The 23,806-nt window shown below is 35.5% G+C and overlaps 1 protein-coding gene across 3 annotated transcripts in view; it reads right to left on the bottom strand.

The window, feature by feature from the left end:
• Window positions 1–836: 836 nt before the first annotated feature.
• Window positions 837–23,806, bottom strand: part of galnt16 (UDP-N-acetyl-alpha-D-galactosamine:polypeptide N-acetylgalactosaminyltransferase 16) — a 38,406-nt gene continuing 15,436 nt past the window's right edge. The window contains exons 5-15 of one of the 3 annotated variants that reach the window (XM_058750359.1): window positions 20,050–20,115; window positions 18,852–18,973; window positions 14,309–14,396; window positions 12,028–12,112; window positions 11,696–11,799; window positions 8,126–8,252; window positions 7,957–8,049; window positions 6,693–6,776; window positions 6,460–6,583; window positions 4,517–4,633; window positions 837–2,501 (exon numbers count right to left, since the gene is read on the bottom strand). In XM_058750359.1, coding sequence (XP_058606342.1) covers window positions 2,358–2,501; window positions 4,517–4,633; window positions 6,460–6,583; window positions 6,693–6,776; window positions 7,957–8,049; window positions 8,126–8,252; window positions 11,696–11,799; window positions 12,028–12,112; window positions 14,309–14,396; window positions 18,852–18,973; window positions 20,050–20,115 — 1,154 coding nt within the window. In that variant the 3' untranslated portion in view covers window positions 837–2,357. The remainder of the gene's footprint in view (window positions 2,502–4,516; window positions 4,634–6,459; window positions 6,584–6,692; window positions 6,777–7,956; window positions 8,050–8,125; window positions 8,253–11,695; window positions 11,800–12,027; window positions 12,113–14,308; window positions 14,397–18,851; window positions 18,974–20,049; window positions 20,116–23,806) is intronic. The other 2 variants (XM_058750360.1, XM_058750361.1) reach the window with 2 other exon arrangements.

Here is a 23,806-nt window from a genome sequence, read left to right as displayed (position 1 = left end):
CCAAAATGTCTTGGTAAAGGGGTGCAGTGACTTTGGTTTTCAAAAAACACAATGGACCAACACCAGCAGATGGCATTGCACCCCAAATCATCACAGACTGTGGAAACTTAACACTGGACTTCAAGTAACTTGGGCTATGAGCTTCTCCACCCTTCCTCCAGACTCTAGGACCTTGGTTTCCAAATGAAATACAAAACTTGCTCTCATCTGAAAAGAGGACTTTGGACCACTGGGCAACAGTCCAGTTCTTCTTCTCCTTAGCCCAGGTAAGACGCCTCTGACGTTGTCTGTGGTTCAGGAGTGGCTTAACAAGAGGAATATGACAACCGTAGCCAAATTCCTTGACACGTCTGTGTGTGGTGGCTCTTGATGCCTTGACCCCAGCCTCAGTCCATTCCTTGTGAAGTTCACCCAAATTCTTGAATCAATTTTGTTTGACAATCCTCATAAGGCACACTTTTTCCTTCCACTCAACTTTCTGTTAACATGCTTGGATACAGCACTCTGTGAACAGCCAGCTTCTTTGGCAATGAATGTTTGTGGCTTACCCTCCTTGTGAAGGGTGTCAATGATTGTCTTCTGGACAACTGTCAGATCAGCAGTCTTCCCCATGATTGTGTAGCCTAGTGAACCAAACCGAGAAACCATTTTGAAGGCTCAGGAAACCTTTGCAGGTGTTTTGAGTTGATTGGCTGATTGGCATGTCACCATATTCTAATTTGTTGAGAGTGAATTGGTGGGTTTTTGTTAAATGTGAGCCAAAATCATCACAATTAAAAGAACCAAAGACTTAAACTACTTCAGTCTGTGTGCATTGAATTTATTTAATACACGAGTTTCACAATTTTCCACAACATTCTAATTTATTGAGATGCACCTGTATGTTAATTATATCTCATTTGGACTCCCAACTTGATAAATCGTTTAATAAAAAGTCAGTTTATTATCATGTGCATTTTTCTGCCTATTTGTAACTCCAACAGCTTTTTACCACAAATACCACACTTTTACACATTCCTCAGTAAAATCACTAACAAGACAAAAATATATTTGGTAATTTTATAGATTCTAACTTGCAACATAAATCTGTAACTAAAAACAATAAATGTTAAATCAAATTAGTGCAGAATCATATCTGATAGGCCCGGCGAGGGAGAAGGGGCCTGAACAGGATTTCTGCCGAGGGGTCCCGAGTCAATATGCTGTTCAGGGGACCCAGAAACCATAGCGGCGCCCCTGGTTGTATGTATATATTTGTTTAGCCCCATTTACTGTATAAACTCATTATACTGAATGACTATTACACAAAAATGCAACTACATTTGCTACATTTCATTCATACACTGTATTGTATTTTACAAAAGTAATGTTTTAAATGTCTATCCTGCATCACTGCATTCTGTTTTCAATCTGTGAAATGACTCTGTGACTATTTTACTGTAGCACACTAAGACAAACTCAAGATTTTTTGGATTGTTGTCTTTTTTCTGTTTGTTTGGTTGTAGTCTTTATTTTTCAAACAACATAACTGCTTCCTAGCACATGTTCAAAATGAAAAATGCTTTTGCTTCAAGTAAATACAAAGTTCCAAAAGGCAAACGAATAAGACAGAGGAAAAACAGTCTTTGGGCTTGACATGTTGGCAGATGCCGGTTCACTGTGCAGTACCATGCAGAATAATAGCTCATTAAAAGCGCTTTACACCTCATTTAATGTGACATCTCGATGCTGTTTTGATAAAACATTAGGTTATATCATTGTGATGAGAGCAGTGGGTTCAGTGGATCTTTCTGGAGCCGTATCTGTCCTTCTTATCGTCATCTTCAAGTAAGCCAGTGCGCTACAGCTAATCTTTGACTGTCGTCTTAGAGCTGACCGTTTCCACCGTATATGCAGACTCATCTCACTTCATCCCAATCTAATACTGAGCAACTCAACCGGAAACCACTCAGACCTTCATCTCTCAGTGGGAATGAAGGAATATACAGGTTATGGGTCGGAAAGGTAGTAAAAGGCCTTTATATACATATCTGGTTTTTAACAGTCCTTAACACAACATTCAACAAAGCACTCCTGTCAACTGACAAAACCATGCCGTGTGAGCTCCATGGCCTTGTTCCGAAAATGTGTTCAGGCTTCGATTTGGCAGGCAAAATGTCGCTTCTCCCTCTCCAGCTATTCCACGCTAAGGATATGAGGTCAGATGTTTTGGACAGGGTCATGTTCGATTGGTTTGAGAGCAGCACCTTCAACTAAAACAGTGTGCAAATGTTTTCCTCTGGCTCCTACAGCACCTGGAGCTCAGCAACCTGACTAAACTCCTCCCCTTTCCCCGCCTTCCCTGCCAGCTCTCAGAGTCAGGTGACCAGCTGCGGCTCCCAGGATTGGCTGGTCACCTGGGGGCGGCACTGTGCGACGAGCGGCGGGCCTGAAGGAGGCTGGCTATCCAGACACAAGCCGCTGATCATGTGCTGCAGCGCTGGACCTCGGGGCTTCCATTTCTACAGAGGGACGGAGAAAAAAAGAGAGGACGGGTTAATTACAACACATGCAATTGCTGTAGACAAACATCCCAGAATAGAGTGTCTGCACTTCAGAACAGAATCGCTCTTCTTCTTCTTGTTCATGAAATTATCAGCGAAAGAAAACAGAAAGCCCTTATAACCGTCGTCTGAGAAGGTCAAACTAAATATGATGTATTTCACTTACATTTAATTCGTATGTTGTTTGCCATTTTTGCAACCTTGTTATTAGAATTTGAGGCATGTCTGAATAGAGTTTATAGAGTTCATTTGTTATGTTCAACTAGAGTTATTACCATTAACTAAAACTGAAACAACAAAATAATTTCCTTACTTGAAATAAAAATAAACTGAAATCAATAAAAAAAATAAAAATGATTTAAACTAGCTGCCAAAGCATGTCTCATTTTCATTTAGTGTAGGTTGAAATACTAAATTAACAAACTATATAAACTAATAAAATAAAAATGAATAATACTGCATAATCATTTTTATAGAAAAACAAAAACTAACAATGACAAAAACACAACAAAATGACTAAAACTTCAACTAAAATTAAAGCCAAAACTAAATTTTAAAATAATTCTAATTCAAAATATTAACAAAAACTAAAATCAATGATAGTAAAAAAAAAAAAAAAATCGTATTATTTCTTAAGTATACATCTACTTTGTGTCGTATGTGGATTTTCTATATGTATGGAGTAATGTAATTTGCATAACTTGCTACCATCATCAACTACTACCATCAACAACTATCTCCTTCACTTGTAGAACATTTTTTACACAAAACTGGAATAAAAATGCAAAACAACTGTTTCATTCCAAACATTGACAAATGCTGCAAAAAAATAGAGTGACTGTAAAATGTCAAATTTAAAGAAACCTACAGAGAAACAGAAACAGATAAACATTCTGAACAGAAAGCAGCCTTATAATGAGATGAAAGCAGCAGAATGTTGTAGCCAAGGGCATGTCTCATAGCGTGTGACTGCTTTAGAGCGAGGTCAGCGAGTCTGGATTCAGAAGGCTTGATATATACTCTAATATCCTGTGTGTGTGTGTGTGTGTGTGTGTGTGTGTGTGTGTGTGTGTGTGTGTGTGTGTGTGTGTGTGTGTGTGTGTGTGTGTGTGGGTGTGGGTGTGTGTGTGTGTGTGTGTGTGTGTGTGTGTGTGTGTGTGTGTGTGGGTGTTTGCTGGAAGCGTGGCAGGTTTCATTCAGGAGAGCGATGATCTCAATGCCAAACAGCTCTGTTCCAAACCCTATTGTGAGTTATTTTCTGAACTAATGCCTACATAGGGCAGCAGTTTAACTGAAATGTATGCTTATAACTGACTGCAGACACTCTACATATTCAGCTCCTCACTACTGTGAGCCAGTCTTATTTCAGTATCACTGACATACTGTTATTGTTTTGTTATTATTTTGAATGATCTGAATTCCTTTTCATTCGGAAAGAAATGATCGCATCTCCTTCCTGTCACTACATTACATTAACCTTGAGTGCTCAAACATATTTGACAAAAAATATGCAATCATGAAATTAATGTGGCGTGTTGCAATGGACATTATGCATGTATCAATACATTTATTTTTATGTTTTATGTTTTAATGAAAAGTGTTTGTGAGTGTGTGTGTTTGTCATTTTAATTAGTTTTTTTATTTGTATCCAGCTAAGCCAACTAAGTTTGTGAGTGGAACCATATACAGTGGGCTTATGGGAAGATACGTGTTTGTGCCTGTAAGCCTGTCTGCTGCGTTTCAGATCGACGGCAGCTATTATCACCGAGAGAATGAGAGAGGGACAACACTCACCATTCCACCTCAAATAACAACAGAATATCACTTTATGAAGTTTACATACAGTAACTCCCACAAAAACAACTAGTGCTGTCAGAATAGAGCTTAATAGTCTTCTGAAAGCAGCAGGTGATTGATTCTCAGTAGCTCATGGAAACTCTAATAGCCTATGTGTCAGTTACACGTACACCCACCTGTCTGGACTCTTTGATGTTGCAGGGCTCTAGTCTGACCTTTGACCCCGCAGTGAAAGCTGTGATGGCCAGACACAGGTCATGCTGACGGATCTGTGGTTCAATCAGAGTCCACTTCTGAGAAAACAGGACAGACAAATGATTGAGTGAGTAATGCAGGTGTAGAGAGCTGCTGGATATATGTAGCAAATCACAATTTGTACAGCAATCACACTCAAAGTAACTAAATATTAATTTGCAGTTTTAGTTGTTTATTTGGCATGAAGGAGTTGGTAACAGTTATTTACTTTACTTCTCATTCCAAAACAACTCCTTTTTTTGTTATTCCAAATAAATTCTCTCCTCTCCTCCAACCCACTGCATTATATCACCTTTGTACAGGTATATTAACCTTTATATTAACCATTTGCAAATGTGAAAAATAATGTGAATATGGAAGGTGCTGCAATTACAGTGTAAATTTTGCATGTATCAATGAGGCAATTTTGTAATAACTATTTTGAAATACGTCTATTGACATGGTAACTGAAAAATTCACAAAACAAAACAGAGGCAATTATGCAATAATTAAAACAGGTCAGTTGACATGGTAACTAAAAAACAACAAAAACAAAACAAGATAACACTTTATTTTACAGTGTCCTTTTTACACGTTACATGTAGTACTTATATGTAGTATGTAGTAATAATATGTAGTATTACTGTAGTAATAACAGCAAATTATGCACAATTACATGCAACTAGTCCTAAACTAGGCTCTAATCTTAATTCTAAACTTATAGTAAGTAGGCTACTATGAATTAATTAATATTACTCAGCACTTAATTATTATATTTAGCCTACACTATAACAAAGTCACCTTATAATAAAGTGTAACCCAAAACAAAAGATGGACCTTTAATGGCCAAAAATATATATATATAAAAAAAAATGCAAATGTGAAAACAATGTGAACATGTGTCAATGAGGCAATTATGCAATCATTTCAATAATTACATGATGACGTGGTAATGGACCTTTTTCACATTTCTGGGTTTCTCAGCAGCAGAAGTCGTCATAGTTGGGTAAACTTCGAGAGCAGTGAATGGGAGAGTTACACAAATATATTTTTTGCATTTCCATTTGCTCAAATAAGCAAAAGAAAAACTCCACGATAGTGTTTTCATGACTTTCAAAAAAAGGAAAAAAATAGAGAGCTACTTATAAAGCAGTCAGAAGAGAGAACGATGCAGATTAACCGTCCTTCCCATAGACGCTGCATTAGAAACACCCTCGCATTAGAGTTAACTCGTTTTTTTATTTTTTTAAATTTGATGCAAAGGTGATACAATACGAAGTATAGTGACATAAATGTACATAGCCAGTGCTGTCAAAGGAGTAATCGCGATTAATCGCATCAAAATAAAAGTTTTTGTTTACAAAATATACAGTATGTGTGTGTACTGTGTATATTTATGATGTATATATAAACACACACACATACAGTATATATTTTGAAAATATTTACATGTATATACATTCATATATTTATATTTTATATTATACATAAGTATATTTAATATATAAACATAACATTTTTCTTAAATATATATGTGTGTGTATTTAAATATACATAATAAATATACACAGTTTACACACATACATTATGTAAACCAAAACTTTTATTTTGGATGCGATTAATCGCGATTAATCATTTGACAGCACTAGTACATACATTAAAAAAAAAAAAACGAATTATATAAAACGTTGAAACGCGTCGTCACAGTTTTGTGGAAAGGGTCCACTGAACAATTTATCTTTGGAATCAGACTCAAAACAGGAAATCAGTGCCAATGCCAAGCCTTAGTTTTGTCACTTTATACTCTAACTCACTGAAACAACAGCTAAAACTGCCACGCTACTGGAGCTAGTGTAAAGGCTACATTCAGTCAGTTATCACACACCTGTGAGGCAGGGATGCTCGGCGCGGTCTTACACTCGGCCAAACCCAGACTGTCTGTGCCGTGACTCTCCAGACACAGGCCGCCCTGCTTCAGGAGACTGTACGCCGCTTCCTGCTCGGGGATTCTGACAAACACAAGCAAGGACAAAACACCGTCAGAACAGACTTGAGAGGGTTAAATACAAAGTCCAGGTGTGTCTGGCAGTCCATCAGAGTCCAGCGAACGTGACTCACTTGAGTTCAGGATACACATTCTCAAGATACCAGCGGAAAGAGTTACAGTTCAACTTCCGTTTTAAAGCAAGCCGATCTGCAATACTGTACAGAGAGACAGAGAGAGACAGAAGCGGGTTAAAGGAACAATTCACCCAAAAATGAAAGCAAGAGATGTTTAGTTTTCCATATAATGACAGCAGACTGTGACCAGGGGCCGTCAAGCTCCAAAAACAACCATAAACGAGTCCACGCTGCTCGTGCATTGTACTGATCATGGCATATTGTGAGAGAAATACTGAAAAAATAAATATGACGTATTTGAATTGCATAGAAAATGTCCATCCATCACATAGTTTTAGTGCTGTCAAACGATAAATTGCGATTAATTGCATCCAAAATAGAGGTTTTTGTTTACTGTGCATATTTATTATGTATATATAAATACACACCCATGCATGTATATATTTAAGATAAACATGTTACGTTTATATATTTTCAAAATATATACAGTATGTGTGTGTATTTATATATACATAAATATACACAGTACACACAGATATATTATATAAATTGATTGATCGCGATTAATCGTTTGACAGCACTGCATAATTTTAATATTAACAAAATAATAAACATGATTAAAAATAATGCATATTTTTCAGCAATACATAATGAAACAGGCCAGATTTCTGCACTCAAAAATCATGGCATAATTTACTATTAATTATTTGCATCTATTTGCATTTTTTCAAATTGCTTAGAATCAGCATAAATCTGTGAGAAGTTTATTCAGTTATAGTAAATAGTATGAACATGGTTAAAATATGACTAGCTGTGGAACAAGCAATATTCAGTTAGTTCAAATGTAAGAGACTGATTTATTGATGATAAATATATTATTGTGTAGTTAAAACACATTCAGTTTATTAGTACTATCACAGAAATCTGACCTGACTGCCCAATATGCGTCACATTAAATATACGAGCTTTTTTATGTATAAACTGTGTAATATAAATAGATGGAATTTAGAGTCTTTTTTGAGTAAATATCTTGTTATTTGCTGTTTGATTTCAAACCTAGCCTGATGCTTCTTGACAAGCCGAGATTGAATATATACTTGAAGTACTTTAATGAAGCTTGACAGTCTGTTTCATTGCATGCAGCTGCGTGAGCATTCCTCTAAACATCTCCTTTTGTGTTCCATTGAAGAAAGAAAGTGATGTACTGAAGTACTGAAGGTCACCATAACCAGATCTACATAAGGTTTTAGAGACGTCTGACCTCCCGAAGGCCTTGCCCTGCGCTGATGGTCTTGCGGCGTAGTAATACTGTTTATACTCATCCATCCAGACCTCAGCAGCTCTCCGCGTGTTCCTGCAGCATAACAGCCATTCATTCGTACACGCCAATGCAAAACACATGATTACAAGTTACAGAAAGGCCAATTTACTTGATGTAGGTGAGTGCGTTGCCCTCTGGGAAGTCATAAGGATGGCGTTTCCGGAAGACGTGGCCCACGCGACTGCAGGGCAGGATCTCAAGACTGCCGCCGCACATCCACACCCTGAACGACAGCTCTGCAGCATCACAACAGACAGAATTACATTCATGCGTGGAAGTAAACACAGAGACGTTCACAATATTGGTACAATCGTCCTGAAACAGGAAGAGCACTGCGATAAAAAAGCAACACAGGCTTTCCTGCAGATCTTTTTGTCCTAAGCATCAGGACATGCTCGGTGACTGTTTCTAACACAACGGCTGAGAGAGTCACGCCAATTTTGACCTCTCTCTCTCTGACCAACATAATCCATCTCAGTATTTTTTCCTCTTTTGGAAAGTCACACTGCGGTGGATTCTTTTTTTAATGGAGCAAGTTAGAACGCAAAAATTGTGTTTGTTTTGTTATGTCGTAGTTTTACTTCCAACGTGGACAGACAGATTGTCTGTGGAAAACTGTGCCTGGTTAGGACACGAGGGGCACAGGGATGGTAACAAAATATACAAAAATAAAATTGCAAAAGTATAATACTAAAGCATTTTCCAACAACACTCTGATTTAGCCAGTAGAGGGCTGTAAACACAGCCTACTGCACACACACACACGCACGCACACACACACACACACACACACACACACACACACACACACACACACACACACACACGTTTGTTTCTGTGAATCGTGGGGACTTTCCATAGACTTCTATTACGTTTCCATAAAATTCTATTCTATTATTTTTAATAATTGTTTCCCCTCGTGGGGACCGCAGGCCGTTTCCCACAATGTCAAAAATGTCAGGTTTTACTATCCTTCCCACACTGTAGCATAAACAAGTACACACACAGTGTAATTTTAGTATCGCTGAAATAATTATAGTTTTTTTTATTAATTTACTAATATAATTAATAATATTATTAATATTAATAATATTTTTAATTTTGGATTTTTTGGTTTTGTTTTCTGTTTTCATCTCAATTAAATTTAAATAAACTTTGGTTTGTGCATTTAAGTGATTTTGTTGTGTGTTTTTGTCATGTTTATTAGTTTTATTATAGTTTTATACATTTGTATTTCAATTTTAGTTTTATTTTTGTACAAGTTAAACTAAAAGAAACTGATAATTAGGAATGTTGCCTTGGCAACTAGCTAAAATAAAATAAGTTAAAGTTTTTATTTGTCTTGGTTAATATGTATTTAATTTCAAGTAAAAAAATAAAATAATAATAATATATATATATATATATATATATATATATATATATATATATATACAGGTGCTGGTCATATAATTAGAATATCATTAAAAAGTTGATTTATTTCACTAATTCCATTCAAAAAGTGAAACTTGTATATTATATTCATTCATTACACACAGACTGATATATTTCAAATGTTTATTTCTTTTAATTTTGATGATTAGAGCTTACAGCTCATGAAAGTCAAAAATCAGTATCTCAAAATATTAGAATATTACTTAAGACCAATACAAAGAAAGGATTTTTAGAAATCTTGGCCAACTGAAAAGTATGAAAATGAAAAGTATGAGCATGTACAGCACTCAATACTTAGTTGGGGCTCCTTTTGCCTGAATTACTGCAGCAATGCGGCGTGGCATGGAGTCGATCAGTCTGTGGCACTGCTCAGGTGTTATGAGAGCCCAGGTTGCTCTGATAGTGGCCTTCAGCTCTTCTGCATTGTTGGGTCTGGTGTCTCTCATCTTCCTCTTGACAATACCCCATAGATTCTCTATGGGGTTCAGGTCAGGCGAGTTTGCTGGCCAATCAAGCACAGTAACACCATGGTCATTGAACCAGCTTTTGGTACCTTTGGCAGTGTGGGCAGGTGCCAAGTCCTGCTGGTAAATGAAATCTTGTCAACAGAAGGAAGCATGAAGTGCTCTAAAATTTCCTGGTAGATGGCTGCGTTGACTGTGGACATCAGAAAACACAGTGGACCAACACCAGCAGATGACATGGCAGCCCAAATCATCACTGACTGTGGAAACTTCACACTGGACTTCAAGCAACATGGATTCTGTGCCTCTCCACTCTTCCTTCAGACTCTGGGACCTTGATTTCCAAATGAAATGTAAAATTTACTTTCATCTGAAAAGAGGACTTTGGACCACTGAGCAACAGTCCAGTTCTTTTTCTCCACAGCCCAGGTAAGATGCTTCTGACGTTGTCTCTGGTTCAGAAGTGGCTTGGTAGCCCTTTTCCTGAAGACGTCTGAGCGTGGTGACTCTTGATGCACTGACTCCAGCTTCAGTTCTCTCCTTGCGAAGCTCTCCCAAGTGTTTGAATCGGCTTTGCTTGACTGTATTCTCAAGCTTGCGGTCATCCCTGTTGCTTGTGCACCTTTTCCTACCCAAATTCTTCCTTCCAGTCAACTTTGCATTTAATATGCTTTGATACAGCACTCTGTAAACAGCCACACCTTTCAGTAATGACCTTCTGTGACTTACCCTCTTTGTGGAGGGTGTCAATGTTCGTCTTCTGGATCATTGCCAAGTCAGCAGTCTTCCCCATTATTGTGGTTTCAAAGAACAAGAGATACCCAGAATTTATACTGTAGGGATGGTCATTTATTCAAACTCAAATGTAAATATTCTAATATTTTGAGATACTGATTTTTGACTTTCATGAGCTGTAAGCTCTAATCATCAAAATTAAAAGAAATAAACATTTGAAATATATCAGTATGTGTGTAATGAATGAATATAATATACAAGTTTCACTTTTTGAATTGAATTAGTGAAATAAATCAACTTTTTGATGATATTCTAATTATATGACCAGCACCTGTATATATATATATATATATATATATATATATATATATATATATATATATACTGTATATATATATACGCACACACACACACACTTATTATTATTATTATTATTTAATGGTTTTGGTAACTAAATTAACCCTGAAGTTTGTTTGACTATATAGACCTTTTTCAGATTTCCGGGTTTCTCAGCAGCAGGGGTAAACCTCGAGAGCAGTGAATGGGAGAGTAACACAAATATATTTTTTGCATTCCCATCGCCTCAAATAGCAAAAGAAAAACTCCACGATAGTGTTTTCATGACTCTCCATCAAAAGAAAAAAATTGAGAGAGACTGATAACGGCAGTCAGAAGAGAGAACGATGCAGATGTACCGTCCCTCCCATAGACGCTGCATTAGAAACACCCTCGCATTAGCATTAACTCTTTTTTTTTTTTTTGTAATTTGATGCAAAGGTGATATAATACAAAGTATAGTGTTATAAATGTACATTTAAAAAAAAAATCGAAACATAAAAAGCTTTTGAGGATTTACAATGCTGATGACCGTTAAATGCGTCGTCACAATCTTGTGGAAAGGGTCCATTATTGAGGACATCCACACATGCACTATTCTTTGTTCAGCTCTAGCAGTGCTGTATGATCACTGGATTCACAAACTGTATGTTTGACACTTGAACTCATCACAGCACAGGAGTAAAATCATACATCTGAACATCACTTACCAAAGTTCTCACCACCCCAGATGTCCATGTGAGTGTCATACTGGCCCAGGTGATTAAACCAGCCTTTATCCATGACAAAGATTCCTCCAGCAATTACAGGAGTCCTGCCACAGCAGCGGTTGGTATGGACATGTTATGGGGTCCACTACATTAATAAAATGCTTCTAGTTTTCTAAAAGCTTCTGGGTGCTAGGTATTTCATTGTTACAAATTTGCTTCCATTTGATTAGTTTTCTGTTTGTGTTCAAGATTCTAAAACTTTAAAGAGGTTTAAATAAGATTCTAGATTTTCAATCTGCCATCAGACTTTCATAATGAAGATAGAGAGAGACCTGATTGCTTGTGTTGGGTCGTTTCTTGCCATTTTCTGTTCTATAGGAATCTGCTCCCATTTGAAGTGTAAACTCCAGTCGAAACCTGACGTCAGAGGGGGAAAAGTGAGGCGGTTATTTCTGGAATCAACACATGCAGTACATTTGAATCTGTCGGCAATCAGACCATCTGATTATGCACCATAAAGTACATTTAATATAATTTAAACAACATGCAAAACAACTGATGCCATGAAATGTAATTCATTTTACATACTAATTTGAAATTATTAACTGTAAAAAAACTTAAAGGCCTTAAAAAATAAAAGCCAACAGTGCACTGCACACTGGGAAACATATTTTCTCAAATAAAGACCGGTTAATACTGATTTTGCATGTGAGATGAATATGACATGGCAGCAAACTGGATATTGTGCACTAACATTTGAAATCAATGATTTAAAGATTAAATGATTAAATTTGCATCTGCGTTTAGGTGCTGGTGTTTTAGTGCTGTCAAAATAAAAGTCCCATCACTGTCAAGCACTCATCAACCAAGCAAAAATGACAAATATCAGCTTGTATACGTCAGGCTTGTGTTGTGTTTTGTTCCCCATGTGCCCATATATGGATTTTCCTGTTCCTGTCTTTATTGGTTCATTATTAGTTAATTCAGTCCCACCTGTGTTTGTTAATTGTCTCGTTTAGTTTGATCATTTAAACCCTGTGTTTCTATGAGTCTGATGTCGTGTTCTTGTGTCTCAGCCTGTCATGTGTTCCCTGGAGTTTGGAGTTATATTAAAGACTGTTTATTTTAAGTTTATCATCGTCTCTGCGTTCCTTCGTTTGCCACAGAGCTCAACTGTGACAGTATATCAGACTTTATTTACTGATACCTTTAAATTGACCAGATTATTGTGATTGCTGCTACTTTATGGCTCAGAGATTGCTCCTTCAAAACTCAGGAGATCTAATGTTTTATGCTGTAAGTATCAACTCTCTCTCAGATGTTTGTCTCCCAATATTCCTTGATAACAATAAAAATAGACATAAATGAGTCAAATTCTTGCAAACAATATAAGCCAATATAAATAAAAACGGTCACACTTTACAATACGGGTGCACGTATTAAATAATGCTTAACTAATGCACAGATAATCAAGAGTTAATGTATAACTCATTATGAACTAAATCATTCATTAATGATTACTGCATCAGCACCTAATGAACATTCGGTATGATTCAAAGATTAAGTAATCAATAAATTGTTATCAGTTAAATGCGTCATAATATACTAACTACCTAATAACTTATTTTATTAACTAATGAAGTAAATTCATATGTTAATTACCACACTGGGTCGAAGCCATGCCGTTAAATGTCCAGTTTTCTGCTTTAATTAATCATTAGCTAATGATTTGCAAAGGTATCATTATGTTATGACTTTACTTGTTGAGGCACAGGACTGTTAACTAATTAAGTAATATGTCATTGTGGTTATAGATTTTGAATTAGTCATGTGCCTCAACAAGTAAAGTCACACCATAATGATACCCATGCAAATCATTAGCTAATGATTAATTAAAGCAGACAGCTGGAAGTTGAAATGCATGCTTGAACCCATTGTGGTAATTAACATATGAATTTACACTATTAGTTAATATAATATGTCATTAGGGAATTAATACTTTATGACACATTTAACTAATAATTTATTGATTACTTAAGCTATGAATCATATTGAATGTTCATTTGTTGCTGATGCAGTACTTGTTAATAAATGGTTTAGTTCTTCATGAGTTATAGATTAACTCATGATTATCTGTGCATTTGTTAAGCATGAATTAATGCATATTAGTGTCACCGTATTGTAAAGTGTTACCAAAAACCAAAAAGAATGTGGACAAAAGCTTGCATCATTTGATTTTAGAAGAATTTGGTGAAATTATCAACAACAACAAAAAGTGCATAGCAAAATTACTAAAACTAAAATTAAAATGCAAACTATAAAATATGAAAATAAAAGTTAATTCAAAATACTAATAAATATATAAATAATAGTACAACTGGTTTATCATGAGAACCCCTGCAGGCTTTGGTGTCTTGGCAAATCTGAGCACAGACTGAGATTTCTAAAACTCTAGAGGAGAAACATGTGAGATTATTGGGGATTATTTTCAGCAGAAACTTCTAAGTCTTTCTCCATTTACTCTCATCACTTTCTGGCAGAAACAAATATTGTAGTGATTAAATTGACAGATAAAGAGATGATTTTGTATGGTACAGCAGTGAGATCTCTCACCTCCTCTCAAGTCAGCAGAAGCGGCCAGGTAGGCAAAATTATCCAGACTGATCACATCAATGATGGGACTGACCACACGCGTATGATCCTGCAGGAGAACACAAACCACAAATGACCAGTGTAATTATGGGTAAAAAGATTTGCAAGTATTTGATTTATTTAGTCGTTGAATGCAGCAGAAAGAAGGACACAAGCTATGACCACCCTGCTTTAAACTGAATTAGGAGGAAATGCATGAAACGAAACTTCTACATTACATCTATTTTCTAAATGCATTTGATATGTTTTTTCTTGATTTGGTAATGTTTAATTAAAATGATATAACTGGATGTTCTAAAACTCAAAAACAATCCAAACAGATTAGCCTAAACCAGTAGTATAATATAAACTAAACTGTTTAAATAAATGAAATGATTTTTTTCTCCAAAAGAGGGAAAAAAGATAGAGAGAAGGACTGTGGCAATCAAAAGAGAGAGAGATGTCAAATTTATGGTCACTCCCTCGGCGGCTGTATTGCAAACCCCCTCACAGCAGCTGTATTTTATTGCCAAGGTAATATAACACAAAGTATCGTGTTATAAATGCACATACAATATTTTCAAAATGAAAAATGTGGCTAGATTTAGGATGTTAATCATTGCAGAAATGCATCATCTGATTCTGTGGATTTGCAGCGTTCTCTGATGCAGAGCTCTAGTGTGTTCTTTGTTTCTTTGAAACTTTGCTTGCAGCAGTGCACATACTTGTGCATACATAAAACTATTTTACGAGCATGTAAGCATGCGTATGTCGCATAAAAAAATGTGTGCCAGGGAAGTTCATATTACAACTGCATAAGAAAATCAAGTGTTTTCAATTAGAGCTGGCCCTGTAGGCAATCATGCTGAACTCTGCGCTCACTGCTTGAGTATGTGCGGGGAAGCCCAGAAATCCATCTGCAATGCATCCCATTTTCAGCAGATTCACAGATTCATACAGCGATTGACATCAGGACACTCCTCTCAGAAGAAGCCCGTGGCTTGACAGTTTCTTTTCTTAAAGGAGTCATATGTTGCAAAGACTAAAGTCTCAAAACCAAAGAGATATTCTTTATAAAAGTTAAGACTCGACCATGCCCCCTAAAACCCCCTCGTTTAAACACGCCCCCACATGTCTACGTCATGGTGTGGGGAGATTTGCAAAACACTGCCCAAACGTATACGCAAAGAAAGAAGGCGTAACTTTTATTCTCGCTGTAGTATTGTTGCTGCTGCCGGCGCCATGTCCTGGAGATGCTGTGTTTCTTTGTGAAAGCGAAATTACTTTGTTTGGGTTTCCAAAAGAAGACACAACTAGAAATCAATGGTTCAGTTATATTTGCAACACTGTTCCAGAACAGTTCAACCCAAATATTAGAGTGTGTGCAGCGCATTTTTCGGAGGACTATTTCCTGAACCTGGAAGTAGCTGCCAGCTGCTCAAAGACTGTTTCTATAAAGTGGGGCAATTCCAACTTTGCAAGGACAGTCTGGCGCTTCTGACTCACAGCCTGTAAGTATGTTTTCATATTTAAATAATTTGCTACTGACTATTCAAGCGCGAGTTTTGAGCAGTGTAGAGTAACGCTTGTTGTTTGTCATTTCTCTGATCACAAATGCAGACATGGTAATGTTTATGTGGCGCGATGCAACACGACGTGTAAAAAGACAGTATAAGTCACTATAATCAGTAATTATGTCCCCACTGGATGCAACAAATGCCTCGTTTGTAATGGGTTTTACTGTTTTTGTGTCGTCGCACACGGCATCACAATACGGTAAGGGGCGTAACATTTCCATCTCACGCTTGAGGTATTCGGCCAATCACAACACACTGGATAGCTGGCCAATCAGAGGACACCTCGCTTCTCAGAACGATGAGCTTTGTAAAAATCGACGCGTTTCAGGAGCATAGAGGAGCAACAATATGTGGAAAATAATGTGTTTTTTGAACCTTGAACTGCATAAACACATTGCATTACACCAAATACACAACATGATGTTCTTTTTAGCAACATCATATGACCCCTTTAAAAAAAGTTCTGTGAGTTTACCATGATGCTGTGGTGGCATCAAATAGTACTGGTACTGAATGATTACAGCTTGGCATTTACATGGTAGTGGTACTTCAAAGAACACCATCATATTACCATGATACATAAAAACTAGTATTACCATGGTACCATTTTTTTAAATCTAAAATCAAAAGGTTTCTAATCCTGTTGTTATTGTAAAAGTTTAGTAAATAGATTAAGAAAAAGAACAAATCTAAAGTAAAAAAATTAAACATGTTTTAATTTACAATGGCTGCATACTGTTCTAAAACAATTTCCACACTGCAAATGTAATATAAAAAATAAAAAATAATTGAAATTTTGACATTTAACAAAACTTGTTTTTGTTGTGCATTTAATAAATTTGTATTTTTGTGTTCTGAATTTTTAGGGGTGAAACTAGTGGTAATCATTTAAATTCTAATATTACGTAATTCTCTAAAACAACATGAAGCTGCAACTTGATAATCTCAATATTTACAACTAATTTGACCTTTTTAAACATCTGCTGTTCAAAAATACAGATCCATGAAAAATACGCCACAAAAATGATTTTCAAATTCAAAGTGACAAAATTCTAATTTTCTCGCTCCATATATTTCAAGCTGTTTATTAGTCTGACTGGCTGTTGCTCAAGGCTTCAGACACTGATTTTCTTTTAAAGTGTTGTTTGAGGAGAGACCGTGTGTGTTTCTTTCAGTGTGTATCATTAGATTTCTTACAGCGCTCAGATTATTCAGACATGCGTATTAAAAGTATTAAAAATAATGACCCTTGAAAACGGAAAAACAGGAGCATTCACGCATATTAAAACCAGACTGTAGTCAAACAGAATATTAAAAAATAATGGTTTTACACCATTTTTTAGTAAGTGTCTAAACTGCTTTCTGATGCTCAAGTGCCTTGATTTTACATTTGATATAACTACATTTTCATATTTACATCTGAAGAAAATGTGACCAAAGAAAAAGTCCACCCTCATGTCTTCAACAATCAGCAGATTTGAGCAATCATCCAGAATCACTGCCTGCAGCACAAACAACAGGATCAGATACACACTGAAGTATACTGAGAAAAACTAGGCTCTTGGCTCCATAACAAAGCTCTAATGCTGCAGAAAAGTGGTTGAGGAGATGATGATGATGATGATGATAATCGCTCTTGATGATTTAGGACGAGAGAGGCTACATGGTGCAGCTGTGAGAAGACAAACGCTCTGATTCTGGGAAAATCTCCCTCTGAAGAACCAGACTGGACTCGGGCCATTTATGACTCATTACTGACTCTCCGCACTCACCATGTTAAAGCAGCGTCAGCGGTCCAGCACGAAGAGATCAAGTATCTCAAGTGAAAAATCTGATCAAACTCTACAATAATCTGCTGCGAATTCATCTGTCCCTAGGTACAAGCCTGTCAAATGAGGTAGATGTAACATGGACAGGTTGCATGGCATGCATCATCCTCTAAAACCGTGAATAAGACTTAACAAGGTAAAAGGAAATATGCTCTAAACTACAATAAACACAGGAGAATAAACATGACCACAATGTGTTTTGTGCTGTGAGAGAATGAAAATTCGAATGACATTAGAAATACTTAATCTTCCAAAACGTCAACCATTTTGCGTAATCTAGATTTAGGACATTTGTGTTTAATTTTGTACAGTAAACACTTGTAGAAGTGTTTGCGTCACCACTCGACGTCCAATGAACAATCTGAGTCCTGAAGCAAAAGCAGTCGAGAAGCGCTGCTCTGCACCAGACATGGTCAATGTTTCTCATATTCATGCACAGCTGTGTACTTCTGATGCTCCCACGCAAAAAAAAAGAAAAAAGAAAAAGAGACTTTAAAATGTTTGGAAAATGTCTAGATGCCCTAAATCCATCATGATAAATTGTAAATATTGGCCTCTTGAGTAATTGGACTAACTTTCACTACGTGACACATTAATTCGTACCAAAAGGTTTGATTGTATGCATTATTTCAGTCTGCAGTGTCACATGATATTCAAATAGAGAACAATTATTTTAAAGGGTAATGATATTTGTAACTGTATTTTTGATTAACTGCAGCCTTGGTGAGCTGAAGAAGTCTCTTTCAAAAAAAAAAAACTATATATTGGAGTTTTTGTTGTTGTTGTTTTGTTTTTTTGCAATAAAGCCTGTTTATTTTGATTATCTAACTATGCACAATTACATCGCTAGTTTAATTTCTGTTGGTGTTAAGCATTGTTTTATCCCTGCTATCCTCAGATTGAGAAGCTCTGATCTAGATAAATTATTATTAAATAAGTATCACCCTGGAACAGTTATATATTTTTTTAATTTGTAAATATTTTGTCATTTTATATATCTGTATGTTTTGAGTTACTGTAGATAAATAAGGGCGTTTATCATACTGTACCTAATAAAGTAATAAACTGTTACATATTGGAACACTTTTCATTTTGATGAATTGCGGTTGTGTTTTGCACCTCTTTGACTCTCTGGATCATGGGCTGCAGCCAGTCGGCGTTGACCTCACAGTGACTGTCCAGGAAGGTGAGGATGGAGGCCGACGCCGCAGACGCCCCTCTGACACGAGACCGGATCAGACCTGATCAACACCAGCACACGCTCATTATAACACATCACCATCCCAAAATAATTACAACAACACCAAATAATGCATTCATTGAGTGCACAAATGAAGCTTGTCAGCTGAGGCTGGTGAAGGCCACGTTAAATCTAAACATGACTTTAGTGTTATTTTAATCCATGTCTGGTAGACTTTAGTACATTAACACACAGCTTCATCTGTACTAATCGTCACATATACAAAACCATTTAAAAGTTTGGGGTCAATCAGATTTAATGTTTTTTATTGTTTAATGTTAATGTTTTTGAAAAGTCTCTTCTGCTCACTAAGGCTGCAATTATTTGATTAAAAATACAGCAAAAAAAATTGAAATGTTATTACAACTTAAAATAAGTGTTTGAATTTGAATATATGTTAAAATGTAATTTATTCCTGTGATGCGCAGCTGTATTTTCAGCATCATTACTGCAGTCTTCAGCGTCACATGATCTTCAGAAATCATACTAATATGCTGATTTGCTGCTCAAGAAACATTTCTGATTATTATCAATGTTGAAAACTTCTTTGATGAATAGAAAATTTAAAAGAACAACATTTATTTGAAATATAAATCTTTACTGTCACTTTTGATCAATTTAATCCTTAGTTACTGAATTACATTTTTTGTTTTTTAAAGTCTCACTGAAAGTCCCAAAACTTTGGAATGAAAGCGTGAGTATTTAAACTTTGCAGTGTTTAATATGTCCTGACAGAATTGAGAGTTTAATGTGAATTATTCCTGATGGAAGATGTCTGTTTGTTTAGCACTATATACTCAAACATGCATTTAAACGAGATCTAAATGAACTGGTATTATTCATGTCAATATATTATAAATAAATATATTACATTTATACCAACCAAACTGATTTTTATAGGTTAAATCAAGTAGCTCTTTATGGTAACAATCGCAGATCACCACTTTTTACTAAAAATATTGCAAATGCAAAAGCTCCATTAATTACACAATATACTGTCAATATGTATTTATTATATCATTCAACATTTTTAATGTTAGTATGTGAATGCATCTCCACTCCTCCTATCACACATACCTTCCCGGCGCTCATTTCTCAGACAGCGCACCTTCGGGATCTGAGAGAGAAGTCGACAGTCTTCAGCTGCAGAGACACAGAGAGACATCAGATTTCCCAGAATGCACCAACAAGTGAGTGTGCAGCACACATGTGCATTTCAACATTTCAACACGATCATTTTAACGGACAGTTAAGACTGTAATATACAAGATAAACAGTCCATGAATGAAAACCCACACACACACACACACACACAAGGGAAGCGTGTCCGCAGCTGACCTTTGAGGAGGAAGGATTAATTACAGCGGGATCACGCTGACAAATCAGGTAAATCTACACCTCTAGACGAACTGAAACCACTGACAGGCCAGGAATCCAGAAACAGAACTGCTTCAATTTGTAATGAAATGATCTACATTATGTTCGGCTGAACTAATGCTTATTGAACATCTGCATTCTTCTGCTGATGTGGGACGAACACCGTACTAAAAATACACTGAAAATCAACAGCAGCAGTTTGCAGCAATATTGCAATAAAAACAATATTGTGATATTATAACTTTTCTATTTCAAATTTTAAAATGTAATTTATTCCCGTGACAGCATCAGAAATCATTCTAATATGCTGATTTGCTGCTCAAACATCTCTGATTGCAAGCTTTTTTGTTTTTGTTGAGCTCTATATACACTGAAAAAAATATAAAATCTATAATAACTGGTTTTCTTCAAGACAAAAATATAATTCAACATCATGAAGCAGTGTAAAAAAAAATATTTTGAATGAAATTTAATATTTATATTTTCTGCTTTTACTTTTGTTTTAAAGTTGTAATAATTCTGTTCGGATTTTTTAAACATTTAAATTTTTTTTATGCCTATATTTTCTAAACTGTGAATTATTGAATATAGTTTATTTAGTTTTAGTACTTCAACTTTAAATAAAAGAAGAAATGTTGCCTTGGCAAATAGCTGAAATAAAATAGTACGTTTTTTGTTTGTTTGTTTTTGTATTTTATTTGATTTTAGTCAATGTTTATTTTATTTCATGTAACAATTTTTTTTTTTTTCACGGTTTTTGTTTTATTTGTATTTTTTGTTAATGATAATAACCATGTACTGAACTAACCCATATACATGAATATATACCAACAAAACTATTTTTAATGGGTTAAATCAGGTAGAAATACACGTATGGAATCATTAGGGAAAAATCAGAAGCAGAATTTCTATTCTTGCTGACAGTTGTTCTAATTTGAATATATTGAATGTGTGTGTGTGCGTGTGTGTGTGTGTGTGTGTGTGTGTGTGCGTGTGACATATGAGGACACAAATTTGTATAATGGTATGGGTATGACAGGTATTACAAGGAGAAAGTGACTTATGAGGACATTTCCCCATGTTCCCATATTTCAAAACGCTTATAAATCACACAGAATGAGTTTTTTTGAGAAAGTAAAAATGCACAAAGTTTCCTGAAAGGGGTAGGTTTAGGTGTAGGGCGATAGAAAATACGGTTTGTACAGTATAAAAACCATTACGCCTATGGAATGTCCCCACAATTCACAAAAACAAACATGAGTGTGTGTGTGTGTGTGTGTGTGTTGGAGAATGAAGCCACAGAGGAAGTGTGGCAGATGGTGATGGGGAGGATAAAGCACAGATTACTGTCAGGACAAAAGTCAAGTCACACTCACTGACTCTCATGGCAGATGTCAGCGAGCATGTGTCTCACAAACGTGTGTGTGGACGGACTGTTGTGATGTGTTTTGAAGGAGGAAATGGAATGTGTGTGAAATGTGTATTCAGTGTTAATTACAGCGGAATCCACAGCATCACAGTCGAATTTCTGCTTAAAAAACTCCTCACACTGCTGGATGCCAGGATGTGATTGATAAGTGTTTTTAGCATGTTGCTTTTGAGGTTGCTAGGGTTTTCTAGGTGATTGCTTATAGGGTCCTATCAAATACTTTTTTTACATTTTCTGGATTCCATTTTAATGGTTTGATTCAAATGTAATGATCAAAAGGGATGTCTAGTCAATTAAATTAAGAAAATTGTAACAATTTAATAATTCGTTAAAATGCAACAATACACAAAACAAAATTGGTATCTGTTATACAGTAAAAATGTAAACAACTCGCAAATTTTACACTTAGTTACACTTTCATTTTACATTTTACACTTTCACTTAGAACAACCATCACATTTTATAGTTTAAAAAAAATGGTTTTAATACAAAAAAATAAAAATCCTTTAACATATACTGATACTTTAACATATAGGCTACTGAGTCTGAACACCAAACCACACATCACACTAAAACAATTCAATAACTGATAAGAAAAAACTAAGAAGAAATTGTTTTTTTAATGAAAAACCATCAAATTGCATTGTCACACAGGGAATGCTGAGAGTTTCCATTTACATTTTTTTTATTATTATTATTATTGTAAATTATAATTTAACTTGTTCTTTTTACACCCAAAAACTAAAATGACATTTAATGTCCCAATCTATTACAGTTTTCCAAGTTTTAATTGTAACATTTTTATAGTCTTTTACTTTTATAATGACTTTTTATAGTGTTATTGTGGTCTATGCTTGGTTTTTATCTTGTTTGTTTTAGTTTCTCTGGATTTTATATTTTTTGATTTAATACAAATTTTTTTATCAAAAACTGTGGTGATAAAATGAATGCATAAAACTTTAACAATTTAATGAATCTTCTAAAATGTAATAAAATAAAATTAATGAAACAATTCCTTTATTTATTTTTTTTGCAATACAGAGTTAATAGCACAGTTTTTCTCTTTAAATTAAAAAAAAAAAATTGCATGATATTCCATAAAGTTAAACCAAACTTCTATTTAGCAGGTTGTAGTGAAGAAGATCTTTGAGTTTTGACATAAAGACAATATCCCGATAATAACCAAATGGTCAAGCAATCTCCACTGAACCCGACAGTGAGGAATGAGTTGCACGCTTGAGTTTATCACTCTTAAATTAAGACATTTAACTCTAAATATAAGCAGCAGCAACAGCAATACTGATCTTAACCAACAGCACAAAAAGCCAATGAGATGCAGCGAGAAAAAGTGTTTGTGATGATCCGGTCACATGGTCCTGCTGATGAAAGCAGAGATCAGGCGTGTGATTAAGACGAGCGTAAACAGGATTTAAAGGTGCAGTGGAAATCCTGCTTTACCCTTCAGCTCATCTGCAGAAGCGCTGCTGCTGTAAACCTCTAGCGCTAATTATTACACGCTCGTTAACAAACACACCCGATCGAACCGTCATCAACAACACCTCCCATCTGCTGCATGGAGCTGTTATTGCTTTGGCTTCATTCACAGCAGTCCAGAAGTTGCTTTGTATGTACGATATTTTTTTATTTAAATTGCAAATACTTTGTTAATGTCACAGATTCACCATGCAGGCTCAACACTTTAAAATAAGGTTTGATTCAAATATTTAAATTTAAAATCAAAATAAGCACTTTTAAAATAAAGACAAACAAAACTAAAGGAAAAGAGGTAACACTTTAGTTTAGGGACCAATTCTCACTATTAACTAGCTGCTTATGAGCAATATTACTACTACACTGGCTGTTTATTAGTACTTATAAAGCACATAATGCCTTATTCTGCATGACTTTACTTAAATCCCTTAATTCTACTACATACCTAAACTTAACAACTACCTTACTAAATAAGCAGTTAATTAGCAGGGTTTTTTGAGGCAAAAGTCATAGTTAACAGTTAGTTTAATAGTGAGA

The sequence above is a fragment of the Onychostoma macrolepis genome, chromosome 17 (assembly GCF_012432095.1).
Source record: "Onychostoma macrolepis isolate SWU-2019 chromosome 17, ASM1243209v1, whole genome shotgun sequence".
Lineage (NCBI taxonomy): Eukaryota > Metazoa > Chordata > Actinopteri > Cypriniformes > Cyprinidae > Onychostoma > Onychostoma macrolepis.
This window is presented reverse-complemented; position numbering and strand designations above follow the sequence as displayed.